We start from the raw sequence: 13,510 nt of genomic DNA on the forward strand, positions 1-13,510 counted from the left end.
ATGTTTTCCACACCATTTGTCACTAAATGAACACAAGGTTATAATGTTGCTTGATTTTACATCACCAGCTAAATCACTGTAAATATATGAGGAATATTCTATATATCTTTCATTCCTAACAGGCTTTAAATGCATAGTTGACCTAAAAATGAAAATTCTGTCATTAATTGCTGACCCCCATGTCGTTCCGAACCCGTAAGACCTTCGTTCATCTTCGGAACACAAATTAAGATGTTTTTGATGAAATCCAAGAGCTTTCTGTCCCTGCATAGACAGCAACGCAACTGACATGTTCAAGGCCCAGAAAGGTAGCAAGGTCATCGTTAAAATAGTCCACGTGACATCAGTGGTTCAAGCTTAATGTTATGAAGCTACAAGAATACTTTTTGTGCGCAAAGAAAACAAAAATAACGACTTTGTTTAACAATTTCTTCTCTTCTGTGTCAGTCTTCGACGTGCGTTCATGACAGTACCATGACGCATACATGTGCATTCCTCTGCTTGTAAACAAGGCGCAGCGCATCCGGGTTCTAAGTCAGAACGCCAGCTCCTGCGTCAGCAGCACCACACGCATGCGTTGTGGTACTCTCGTGAACGTGCGGAGAAGAAGAAGAAATTGTTGAATAAAGTTATGTTATTATTGTTTGCACACAAAAAGTATTCTCGTAGCTTCATAAAATTACGGTTGAACCCCTGATGTCACATTGACTATTTTACCAATGTCCTTGCTACGTTTCTGTGCGTTGATCATGGTAATATCCTTGTCTATGAAGGGTCAGAGAGCTCTCAGATTCCATCAAAAATATCTTAATTTGTGTTCCGAAGATGAACGGAGGTCTTACGGGTTTGGAACGACATGAGGGTGAGTAAATAATGACAGAATTTTCATTTTTGGGTGAACTAACCCTTTAATAAAAAGTGGACAGAGACCCTCTCACTACTAAAGCAGACAGAGGTCTGAGTCCATCCTAAGTTCAGGTATAATGTAAATGCCATGAGAACTGGCTTCTTTTTCACTCGGTTCACTTTTGGCTCAACTGAAAGTGTTCTGAGTTACTCTTTCTGTTAGCAGGAAAGCTTAGGCAGAACATGACTCTCGAGACAAAGACTTCTTTTGGTCCTGATATACCTAAGTGGCAACAATAACAGATGTCCAGTGTTTTTCAAATCATTATTGCAAGATAAAGTTTTCCAAACATTTCTGTTTTACAAAATTGTTGTATCTATATTTAAATTCTAGACTATTTTCCATACTAAATTCTAAATTCAGTCATTTAAAATGATATAAGTGAATTTAGACATCACAATATTATAATACCGTACAGTACAGTATGAAAAATGGATATTAATTTTGACATTTTAATAAACATTATTATATTAGTTTAACTTTAAAAGATTAACTTTAAGTGAGCATTAGATGATGAAAAATGAAATCTAAATGTAAAAAATATTTTTTGTAAATAATTATATATCCAATACTGACATAAAAAAAATTATTGAAAAGTTTTGGCGCTGATATATAGCATGCATCCTTAAAGGTCCCATATTTTACACCTTTCTGGAGTTTTATTTTAGGTTTTGATGTCCTTAAGAATATATATTTGCGGTATAAGTACCAAAAACCATCTCAATATATTTTTACAGCTCCTTTCTCAGGAGCTCTGCTGAGAACAGGTCGATTTTGGCCTGTCTAATTAATATGCCAGGAAATTTCAGTTTTGACAATATGGGACCTTTAAAATTGTGCAGCCCTAGTGCAAAAGACAACCTGTTTTAATCTGCCAAAAAAGAGAAAGAGTTTTTCCTTCAGAAGGTCCAGAAAAGTCTAAGTGAACATCACAGTGGCAGAAGAACAAAAACGTATCTCAATGGCCCAATCAAAGTCCTGAACTCAATCCAACTGTGGCGTTACTTGAAAATTGCAGTGGACAGGTGTCGAGCAAGTAACCGGAACAATGCGGTGCAAATCTGCCTGGATCAATGTGCCAAAATTACACCTGAGCAGCATGCAAATCCAATGCTGCTCAGATATATCTTGTCACTGCTACAGGAACACCACTCCCTGTGTGATATGCAACATATTTCAGCTTTTTGGCAATATATGACAAAAAAAGAAATTACGCTACAAAAAAGAAATTGGAGTTTCCAAAAAATATTACCACAGAGAATCATTAAGTCATAAATCAGCAGTAGCATCACTGTAAAGTAGGGTTTGTGGTGAGTGATGTGCACTCACTATGATGCTGGAGTGTCTTCGTTCGGAGTTTTATTGAGGAGACGAGAGGGTGGATCTGGTGGTCGAGTGGGTGGCCGGCAGATGGAACTCTTCTCTGAGAAAGATCGTCCTTTCACCCCCTGAGCCTCTCCTGTTACACACACATACACACACCTGTTACAACCATGGCTCACTGCACGTCTGTGTTCTGCTGACTCTAGATCACATCGTCCTATGATGATCATTCAAACCTCAAATGCCATACTGTGCTCTTACATCACAGGAATCAGTTGTTTAGGGTTCACTGACATACAAAAGTGTCCATTATACAGAAAAGAGAAATCCTTTAATAAACCCATACCAAGTTCTTAGACATGTGCTCTTTGTTTTCGTGTTCATTTTATGTTTACTTTTGTCATTTTCAAGAAAAGTTTCAATTAAGCGTGTCTACATCTTAACCACTATTTAAAATATATTTTCAATGTATTTTCAAGGCATTAAGTGTTTTCATGGATTATTCATTTTCATAAATATCATTTTACAACCTTAACTAATCTTGCATTTCATAAAAAGGTCATATTATCTAATATTTTACGAGACTTCTTGGCCTTGGTCATGAGGGTCTGCAGGGGTCCTCTCTATGATATAATTTCCTGTTTTATGTTTTTTGACTGGATGTTAGTTGAACCAAGTGACTTTGATTTTTGATGGACACTAGTTTTGAAATAGGCCTATTTATAAACAGTGAACGGTGAATAAATAAGAAAAATATAAGATTATGCCAAATTCATAAGGTTTTCTTTTAAAAAAAAATAATGCCTTTTAATGAAGCTTCTGATATCAGGACAGTTGTATCACACCCAAAAAAAAAAAAAAAACTGTGATGGACCGTTTGAGCACGTCTGTTGCTTGTTTACCGATTGTTTCTTTGAGTTGTGGCCTCCTTCCTTGAAAAGACTGAGCTCGGTTCACTGTCACTCTTGATTCCCCATTGGTTGTCACCATGGCGTCTGACCTCTGACCAGCCTGTATCCTAACTTCAAGCCTGCTGACGTCCGAATCCAAGGGCCGGAGAGCAGGTCTGGGGTGAGCAGGCTTCCAAGATGTCGGAGAGGAGAGCGGGATAGATGGAGGAGAGATGGAAGGAGGTGTCAGTTTTGTTCTTTGATGAGGAACCGGACTGGTGAGGCCAGTGTCTCCCTCGGGTTCACCGCCATTGTGGGTGGCGCCGTTCTGCTCTCGCCCTGCAAAGCAAAGAGTCAGTGAATGCAGGCAGTTTAGGTAACACACTACTAAACCTCAGGCAGGTCAGAAGCATAATTGCAACAGTTGAGCCCTGAACATTCCGCAGAGGGGAGATTGTATCAGGGGTGTCGTTAAAATGTAAAATTTCCTGTTCCTGTAGTTCTGGCTTAAAAAAGGGAGGCCATGATGGTTCCAATAAATAAATGAAGAGAACAGCTTGACAGATGCTCCGTCCTCTTGTATTTCCACAATACAAGAAATACAAGCCAATAAAGACTCAACTAGTCAAAATCAAATTATCCAAAGTGAGTCATTTCATTCCAACAGCATCAACACAACCAGAACATAATGGAAGCTTTTAACTGAAAAAAAAAAAAAAGTATATAAAAGGAGCCATGAATGGTTTAACTCAAACACGCTGATTGTTATCAGCTCAAGCCACATGGTCAAAGTCTATATCTTTTGAAAAGCCTGCTGCTTTTAACCTAACTTTATCTCTTTTTAAAGAAATTACATTTTCTGTGGTGTGGAGTTAGCATTATTTCCTTGAAATGGTAAAAGCTAACTGCTTTCAGTATATATCCAAGAGTACAAATTCTGCTCGCTGTTGGCATTTACACCAGACTCTAAAGTTTCTTTGACACAATGAGGAGTTTTTTTTTTTTGAGGGAAAAGTGTTATATAGAGTTTGTTATTTAACTGAGAAAAGGTGAATATAGGGCATAAAAAAGTACCTTGATTTGAAATTAGGTATGAATAAAACTTTTCACAATCTCCAGTTTAGTGTTTGAACAGGTGTCATACAAAAAAGAAAAGGGAAAAAAGGTTGCTATGGCCATGTGTGAACCAAGGACATGAGTGTGAAACAGAGCTCTGTGTGTGTGTGTGAACAGCATCAGTCAAAACAACCAGTTGTGTGAGCTAGCCAAACTAGACTTGTACACATTTGATGAACACACATTCACAAACACATTGGCATTTTGGCAGGGGTTCCCACACAACCAGTTGCTCCTAATAATCCATGACCGTATCTGTATTCTCAACAGAAACACAGAAACACATACATACACACAGGGCCAAGTTTAAGCACAATCAAAGACGCACTGAAACAGGTGGCTTGACACTCACACACACACACACATGCACAAACACACAGATCCCACCACCAACGAATTCAACAAACAGGAAACGAGCAGTTATGATCTACTCAGATTAATGATTTGATTGAAAAGTACACCAGAAGGGGAAAAAATTTTATTCCACTGTTCTGAACAAGCAAAGATCCAGCATGCTTTAATAAGCCAAATTTCATGAATATACAAATGAACCAGAGAGTCATATTAATGGATTAATGCACGCAGTCGTTTTTGATCAAGATGGAGAAGAAAGGCTCAGATGTTAATAATGAAAATAGCTTATTAGTGGAAAAAGGTCCAAAAGCCAATCGAAAACAGATTGAGAGAGACTCATAAACACATGCAGAAACACTGGGTAGCGCACACAAGACACACGATGGCATACCCACACTCGTATGCACGCATTAAAAAAATACACGTACGCTCGCACTCGCGCGCACACACACACACACACACACACACTTGCAGACCCATTGGCACTGATGCACAGACACAAACACATACACACACACTGCAGAAAGGCAGGTAGTCGTTTAGTTTTCATGCTCTAGCGAGTGTACTATTAGCTTGACTGTTGTTAAACATATGGCTCACAATGAGGGGAGGCCAACATGTCAGAGAATGAACATTTATCAATGCAGACACACATTCGCATACACATGCCTCAAGATCCTGCAGATTTAATCATACAATTCGCAATGTGCATGGAGGCTTCTAAACTGGCACATGAGGAGTGTGTGTGTGTGTGTGTGTATGACAAGAACATCTGGGAGATTTGGTTGTATTTTCCTCATTTAGAGAAAATCACTTAAGGAAATAACAGATCCAGTCCGAGGTCCCTTCCAGAACCTATGAAACCTGATCAGCTGTTATGTTTGTGTGCCTGCTAACAACATCAATGTTTAGGTGTGTGTAATGTATTTAAGCTCGCAACACAAAAACAGGCTTTGCAGAAAAGTGAAAAGCAAAAAAGGAACATGTAGAAGACTGAAAGCTGAAAAATCTAAGAAAAATATTGAGAATCATTTTTAAAAACACCATATATAGAAATAAATCTAAAACACAATGTCTTATCTGAGCTGTTTAGATCTTTATCAAAAAGTCGTAAGCAATCTTTAAAAAAAATGAAAATGAATGTAAAATAATAAAAAAAAATGTAAAGTACAATATAAAAAAATCTGTCTTCATCCATGTTCCAGATAAATTCTTAAAAACATAATTGACATTCATAATAATTCACTGATACGGCCAAAAATATGTATTATATGACAACGAAATGATGATGATGATGATGGCTATCGTGCTGAAGACTATTTACGCTCAAAAACTGGAGGCTGAAGGCCAGGGAAGAGACGAGGTGGGCGTTTTGAGATTGTAATTGGCTGCCGTCTCCGTGGCGTCACCCTTGGAGGCGGTATAGGAGGAGGTGTGGTTTCTTCAGGAGGACCCTTAAAGATCTGCGAACATCAGAGATGGCAGTAATTACATCAATCTATTATCACTATTAGTGCCACTGAATAGGTGACAAAATATTGTTCAAAATTGTTCTCTCACGCAGCATTTTTGTTTTTGGTTTGGTTTAAAAATTTTTAGAGTGCAAATATAGCAGTTCTCAAAAGAAAACTGTTTTCTGTCTGAGCGTTTCGCTTGTATAGTAACAGATACAGAGATAAAGGATGCATGTCTGACCTTGCTGTAGTCCTCAATGAGGATCTCCATGACAATGTTCTGGAACTTAATATCCAGCATGGCCGCTACAGTCTCCTCCTCTGCTCTCATAAGAGTGGGGCCAAATATTACACCCATATTCGACACGGTCATCAGATTTTCAATGCTGTGGCTGCAAACACTATAAAAACACAGAGATAATGTAGTAAGGTTTTGGAAAAGATACAGGGATTGTCCCCTGTGATAAGTACTGTATAACTTACTACTAGCCCAGGGCCAGGGTGAGAGAGTTTTGGGAAGTCTTTCTTCCTTGAACCAGTGTGGCATTGTCACTGGATTGTACATTCGTTAATCATATAAATGTGCTTATGCCTTGCAAACTTTAATGTTTGGTTTACTGTGATGTATTGAAAATAGTTGTACTGAATTCTGTGGATTTAATCTTGTCACCAAGGTATCGTGCTCAAGCTGGCTGAAATAGATTAGAAAGTGTTTATTTATTTATTTCATTAAATATGTTTTCTGGCACATATAGAAAAATACTTGCTATATTATATGATTATAAAAGAAATTAATACTTTCATTCTGCAAAAATACATTAAAATGATCAAAAGTTACGGTAAAGACATAATGTTACAAAGGATTTCTATTTCAAATAAATGCTATTCTTTTGAACTTCCTATTTCACAAAGATATTAAGCAGCACAAATGTTTTCAACACTGACAATGGGAAAGGTCACCAAATCATCATATTATAATGATTTCTAAAGAACCATGCGACACTGAAGACTGGATAATGACTGCTGAAAAAGCAGCTTTGCCATCACAGGAATAAATTACATTTTAAAATAAATGAACAGAAATTGCAATAATATTCCACAACATCATTGTTTTTACTTTATTTTTGATCAAATAAGTGTAGCCTTAAAAATCTTACCAAAACTTTATTAATATAATCCTAAATTTAATTACAATTTAGTACATTAGCTTGTTTAGTATAAAGTTCAAGCTACTTATGTGAAAAAATTGTACGCGACACACACACACACACACACACACACAATATGAGACATGGAGCTATAGATCAGGTGATTTATTGTCATGTTTGTCAAAACACATTTTCACACACACAACCTGTCACATTAATCAAAATACAACTAGAACATTTAATTATAAAGTTACACCCAAGCAAGCTGAACAGCGGTTAGAAAAACCACAGAATGTGAGTGTGTGTGTGTGTGTGATTTTGAGTATTAACACGTCTGTGTTCACGCGTGCCTGTGTGTGTGTGTGTTACCTGACCAGGTGTTTGATTAGCAGTTCCAGCATCTCTCTGTTCCGCTCTGGGAGTTTGTAAACAAGCGAGTGAACCGCCCCTAACCGATAGTCCAGATTCTCTGACTCTATGGAAAAAAATGTTGGAAGTCACAAACACACTATAGATGTACATGATTCACATATTGTTCTAACGTAACTATTGCATCAGTCTTTGTTGAGTCGCACCCACAGAAAGTGCAGTTCATGCTACATTTCACTGCCATGACTCACATTAAATGGTAGAAAAGGAAAGACTTTAAAGAATGCAGTGTAAAGGCAGAATGAAGCAGACAGTACATGTCAGAGCACTTCTCCATCTACGCTAAAACTAATAGAGCTGTTAAAGCTAATACAGCTGTTTAATTGTGTTAGCAAGCTAGTGGTTTCTAGAAGTGTCTATTTTCTTCCTGCAGACATCTCACGGCAGTTTGCCAAGAGTCTTTCAGTTTGTCCAAAGATAACTTATAAAATCCTAAAAGGATCAGTACAGACACATTTACTGTGAAATGTTGGATAAACACAGCATTATCTAAAGATACAGCCTGTGCTAAACCATAACAAAGCTTACTTTATAGTGAGTGGAGCAAATACGTGCTATTGTGAACTCACTGTGTTTTTAAGACATGCTGTAGCATCTTTGAAAGAGTCGGACAAACCCTCTTGACGTCTTTAAAAAATACTGTATATATATAAAAAAATAAATTCTACAACATGAAAGACTGGGAGGTCACTTGGGCCAAGCGAGTAAAGCGCATTAAAGCGAGTAGTTAATCCCTCGACAGGTGTAGCCCTTTCCTCTGCTCCGCAAAGTTTGTTTAGCTGTGTGTAATCTGAGCGCAGGTACGCAGACATGCTATAATAATTAAAGCTGCTTTAATGGCCTCTAATCTTATTATGGGGAGGATTACAATTCAGCACTTTCAACACAATTCACTGAAAATGCTCAAAGATGCAAGCACACTCACTCATGCAAACATAGACAGAGGATGGCTTGGTCTCTAATTTCTGATTGGATGAGCTGCGTTCTAACGTGTAGTACTATGCTACATTGCTGGCAACAGGAAACAGCCTAAAATAATGCTAAATTAACTATATTTCCTCCAAGAATAGGTTTTCTTCTGAATGTTATCAATTATTAAATGTATCTCTATTTATTTAACGCTGATGACTTCTATCATATTGCTGTCATTTAATAAAAGAAATCAGTTACTTGAAACCAGACTTAATAATACCCATCGCTTTCATAAAATTACTGTAAAATGTCCCAAAGTGGCTTAATATTTTAAACAAAAGGGAAGACTATGCAAAACCAGTACAGTACAGGCAGCGCACGTCAGTTTGGGTGATGACATGATTAATCTAACAACACAAGACCACTGAAAGAGGTCAGTTTTCTTTTAATGATGCTTTTATTATACGTTCATGTAAATGTCAGTCTTGTAAGTGGCTTTTTCTCGGCCAACTGCATGCTTGACTACAGCAGCGTGAGCAGAGGGATTCAGCGGGCACTCGGATACCATGGGAGGGGTTTTCTGTAGGACTTCACAATTCAGAATTCTATTTAATTGTGCGTGTAATACATACAGTAGCTTAATAACAACAAAGTAATATAAGGAAGTTTACAAAGTTTTCCAGACTGTCCTGTAACGGAGTGCCTACAGGATGGCACAAAGCATACAACCAGTACAAATGAAAATATGTGTGTGTGTGTGTGTGCATTGAATATAGTTGTAACGTATTAAAATAAAAAACAGTAAATACCCTTATTAACAAAGGATGGGGAACTGTCTTTTTTATTCCTTCGTTTTATTTCATGAAGCTGGTAATTTTGCTACCTGAGGTATCAATTTAGCATTACTACGGACTGGGATTGTACAAAAGTTGATATTTTGGTATCAATTCAATCCTAGTTCCTTTAATGTCATATTATATTGGATATAATTTAGCATTATTAGTAATATTATTAAAATTGCTTTACTTAAACTAATGGTACTTTGAGTAAAAAAAATTAAAAAACACACACTACCTTTCAAAAGTCTGGGGTCTGTATATTTTTTTAATGTTTTTGAAATAAGTCTCTTATGTTCACCAAGGCTGCATTTATTTGATCCAAAAATCAGTGAAAACTGTATATTTTGTTAAGTATTATTACAATTTAAAATTACAGTGTTCTATTCAAATACATTCTAAAATGTAATTTATTCCTGTGATGGCAAAGATGAATTTTCAGCAGCCATTACTCCAGTCTTCAGTGTCACAAGATTCTTCAGAAATTGTAATATGCTTGATGATCAAGAAACATTTCTTATTATTATCAATGTTGAAGTTTGCAGAAACCATGATTTTCTTCCAAGATGCTTTGAAGAATAGAACGTTCAAAAGAACAGCAATTATTTAAAGTATAAAGCTTTTGTAACATTAGAAATGTCTTTACTGTCAGTTTTTATAAGTTTAATGGATCCTTGCTGAATAAAGGTATTACAGCATTACAGTAAAATATTACAGTAACAGACCCTAAATTTTTGAATGGTAGTGCATTCTGTTATCATTGTCATTCAAATATAAAAGCTGCAGTCTTTTTTTTTCGTAGGGTTAATAAAGCATAATGAAAAGCACACCCCAAAAGCTGCTTAGTTACTCACTCTGATACTTATTATTATTATTACTATTACTTATTACTATTATTGTTATTATTAATATTATTATACAGTACCGTTTAGTACTGAAAGAGCAGACCCCCCCCCCCTCCTACGTACTACGTACGCTTGAGTTGAACTAAACTGACCCACATAACAGATGGAAAATACACATAAGAGTGTGTGTCTGTCTGTGTGTTCGCTGTCATACTTGCTGCTAAGATCAGTTCTCCATGCAGGCTGTAGGTCATCAGCGGTTCACTCAGACTCCTGGAAAAGCATGCAAATGTACAATACACACTTTAAAAAAAAAAGTCATTTTTGGACATCATAAAATCGTGTGCTTAACTCACCGCAGATAGAATTTCAAAGCACTAGTGATGGTCTTAATGTCCATGTCAGTGGAATTGAAATCTACATCCGCTGGACACTTTGGGTCTACAGAGAGAGGAGGACAGATAAAGACAGAGAGAGAGAGAGAGAGATAAATGGCCTTCCTCAGACGGTTGTTACTGTTGCTGAGTATGTGTCAGGGATTTTGTAACAGCTCAAGGACGCTCTCATGGACGTATATCTCTGCTTTGGTTTCCTCAGCGTAAAAAAATTTAGGAAGTTCACAAAGCTCACTGCAGATATTAAACACGCCACAATAAGCTGGACTCAGAATTATGAGTCAATTAATTTATCGTCCACATAAAACATGATAAGCTTCTTAACAAGAAATAAAACATGTTTGTATATATTTGGTTGTAAATGTTTGTGTATAAATCTGGTTTACTAGTTTTAGAAGCGCAATGTGTGTGTAAGAGCATGTTTGCATGTCTTCCTCTCGTACACACACACACACACACACACACAGCAGATGTTCTTTTGGCCATTTCCTCACCAAAGAAGGCATTCAGAAGTTTCTGTACTTGAATGTTGCTGCCCACAGTCCTGTAGACTCCTTCCTGAGTCAGCCCTACCAGAAAGAAAGAGAAGAACAGAGAAAAACGAAAAAAGGAGGAAAGAGAAAAAGAAAGCATGATTTATAGACTGAGAAAATTAGAGAACCTGGCTTGAAGGAGAACGAAAGGCGGGAGTGTCTCGCAGTGGAAAAGTACAGCTCTACCGAAAAACAAGCGGTGAAACAGTCCCGCTTTTGGTTCGTGCTCAGCCGTCATTAGCTGTGCAATAACCCCAGACGATAGTTTGCCAGAGTTTACTAACTGTTAACATACACCATGTTGTGCCTGACGACAGGGCTGGACTTAAACGGCTGGGAAATCTGAGTAACGGCACGCTTGGCGACTGGCGAACACAAACATCAGCACTTCAAACAGAGCCGTTGGTGCTCGGTGCTCCCGCAGACAATGTAACAGTGTAATCATGCTTATTAATGGCCTTGAAATGCCTCTTCGTGATTTTATTCTCGTACTATAACAGCCTCTAGCATGGAAACACTAAAGCCAGGTTTCAAATGACTTGCCATGTTAGAGAAAAAGTGAGGGAGAGCGTATACATGTCTGCTATCAATTTGTATCTGCACACCTTCTTTTTTCTTTTAATTTGCATTATATGTTATCGATGAGAATATGTATGTTTCAGTGTGTGTGTTTCTGGTTCTTTGGCTAAATCAGCAGCAGTTTTATTTACAGTTGGCTCAAATCGCTGGATATGTAAATGTGAAGACAAATGGTGTGCTGCTTCCCTCTGCTGGCTGCATTTGAGACATGAATCCAATAAATAATAGTGGCATTGTGTTGTCTTTCCATCTCTGATTAATTAAAGCATACGGTGGCCATGAAGTGCAAAAACAGTAGAGAGAGTCAGTCATTTGAGAACAGGTGACTAACGTATTACACGAATATGAGATCATTTCAAAAACTAAAATAAGTGACTGATATTCTTTCCTAGTTTAATGTACCTTTTGTTTCCACAAAATTTATGCATTTTCTGACGAACTTGAAGCCGAGGTCATTTAGCTCCACTGAGGGGAAAAAAGGAAATTCATATTACATATAATAAACACAGTTCATCATCCCTGTATGCATTTCTCAGTAGGTTACTGCACACTATTTATGGTGTAATTTTATAAATGGTATTGCACAGGCTTGCAAGTATCAGAATCTATTAAGCAGCATTTTCTCCACCTATTTTTAGAGTTTCTTGTGTTCTGCAACTTTTCTCTGAATAGCTAACAGACATCACTGAGATATCACACCTGCACAACCATTCAGAAGTCTGATGTCAGCAAGATTTTTCTTGTGTTTGAAAGAGGTCTTGTGCTAACCAAGGCTGCACTTATTTGATCAAAAATGTTTCATATATTTAAAAATTTTAATTTCTTCCTGTGATGGCAAAACTGAATTTTCAGCAGCCATTACTCCAGCCTTGAGTGTCATCTGTCATGATCTTTCAGAAATCATTCTAATATGCTGATTTGGTGCTCAGGGAACATTTCTTATTATTATCCACGTTGAAAACAGTAGTGTTGCTTAATATTTTTGTGCAAATTGATACATTTTTCAGGATTCTTACTAGGGATGCACCGAAATGAAAATTCTTGGCCGAAGCAGAAACCGAACAAAATGAAACACTGGGCCGAAGGCCGAATACCAAATACCGAACACGGTTTTTCGAGTTTTTTTCCCCATGTATTTTGCCAATTTTTTTCACCATTGCATAAATTATATAGCCAAAATGTGCTTTTTACTGTTTTGCCTTGCTTTTCAAAGAAAAAATCAATTAAAAAAACAACAATTTAAAAATGTTTTTTAACATTCTAGCAGACATTATACCAACAAAGCACAATTTAACTTAAAATTAATAAGTTGGTAAAATAATATTTATTAGGCCATCAGACCCCCTTCTTGAATCAGGGATGTATTTTTTTACTGTACAAATAACAGCAGCCTGTTGTTCCAAACCCGTAAGACCTTCGTTCGAACAAAAATAACAACTTTATTCCACATTTTGACTTCACTACGCCGGATCTGGGTCAGCGCCGCCACACGCTCACGTCATGGTACTGTCATGAACGCGCGTCCAAAGTATAAATAAAGTCGTTATTTTTGTTTTCTTTGCGCAAAAAAAGTATTCTCATAGCTTCGTAACTTTACAGTTGAACCACTGAAATGCAGTACTAAACTCTCGCTGTCGGTGCTTGTAATCATTTTTGCGTCTTTCTCCGGCATTTTAAATGCTTCCACACTGCTGACATGTGTGCTGCATTGTAAAGAGTGCGCGCCTCTCACTCTTCGCTGGTTGCTATTTGATCGCGTCATATCATTGTTCGGTACAATTTATTCGTT

The 13,510-nt window shown here is 37.2% G+C and overlaps 1 protein-coding gene across 2 annotated transcripts in view; it reads right to left on the reverse strand.

Moving 5' to 3' along the window:
- Positions 1–13,510, reverse strand: part of ophn1 (oligophrenin 1) — a 37,052-nt gene that overhangs the window by 9,640 nt on the left and 13,902 nt on the right. The window contains exons 13-21 of one of the 2 annotated variants that reach the window (XM_016560496.1): positions 12,124–12,186; positions 11,104–11,178; positions 10,571–10,655; positions 10,429–10,487; positions 7,562–7,667; positions 6,286–6,445; positions 5,915–6,053; positions 3,133–3,459; positions 2,237–2,366 (exon numbers count right to left, since the gene is read on the reverse strand). In XM_016560496.1, the coding sequence (XP_016415982.1) occupies positions 2,237–2,366; positions 3,133–3,459; positions 5,915–6,053; positions 6,286–6,445; positions 7,562–7,667; positions 10,429–10,487; positions 10,571–10,655; positions 11,104–11,178; positions 12,124–12,186 (1,144 nt within the window). Of the gene's footprint in view, positions 1–2,236; positions 2,367–3,132; positions 3,460–5,914; positions 6,054–6,285; positions 6,446–7,561; positions 7,668–10,428; positions 10,518–10,570; positions 10,656–11,103; positions 11,179–12,123; positions 12,187–13,510 lie in introns of both variants that reach the window. The other variant, XM_016560494.1, reaches the window with a different exon arrangement.

The sequence above is a fragment of the Sinocyclocheilus rhinocerous genome, unplaced genomic scaffold, assembly GCF_001515625.1.
Source record: "Sinocyclocheilus rhinocerous isolate Xijiao unplaced genomic scaffold, SAMN03320098_v1.1 scaffold77, whole genome shotgun sequence".
NCBI classification, from domain to species: Eukaryota; Metazoa; Chordata; class Actinopteri; order Cypriniformes; family Cyprinidae; genus Sinocyclocheilus; species Sinocyclocheilus rhinocerous.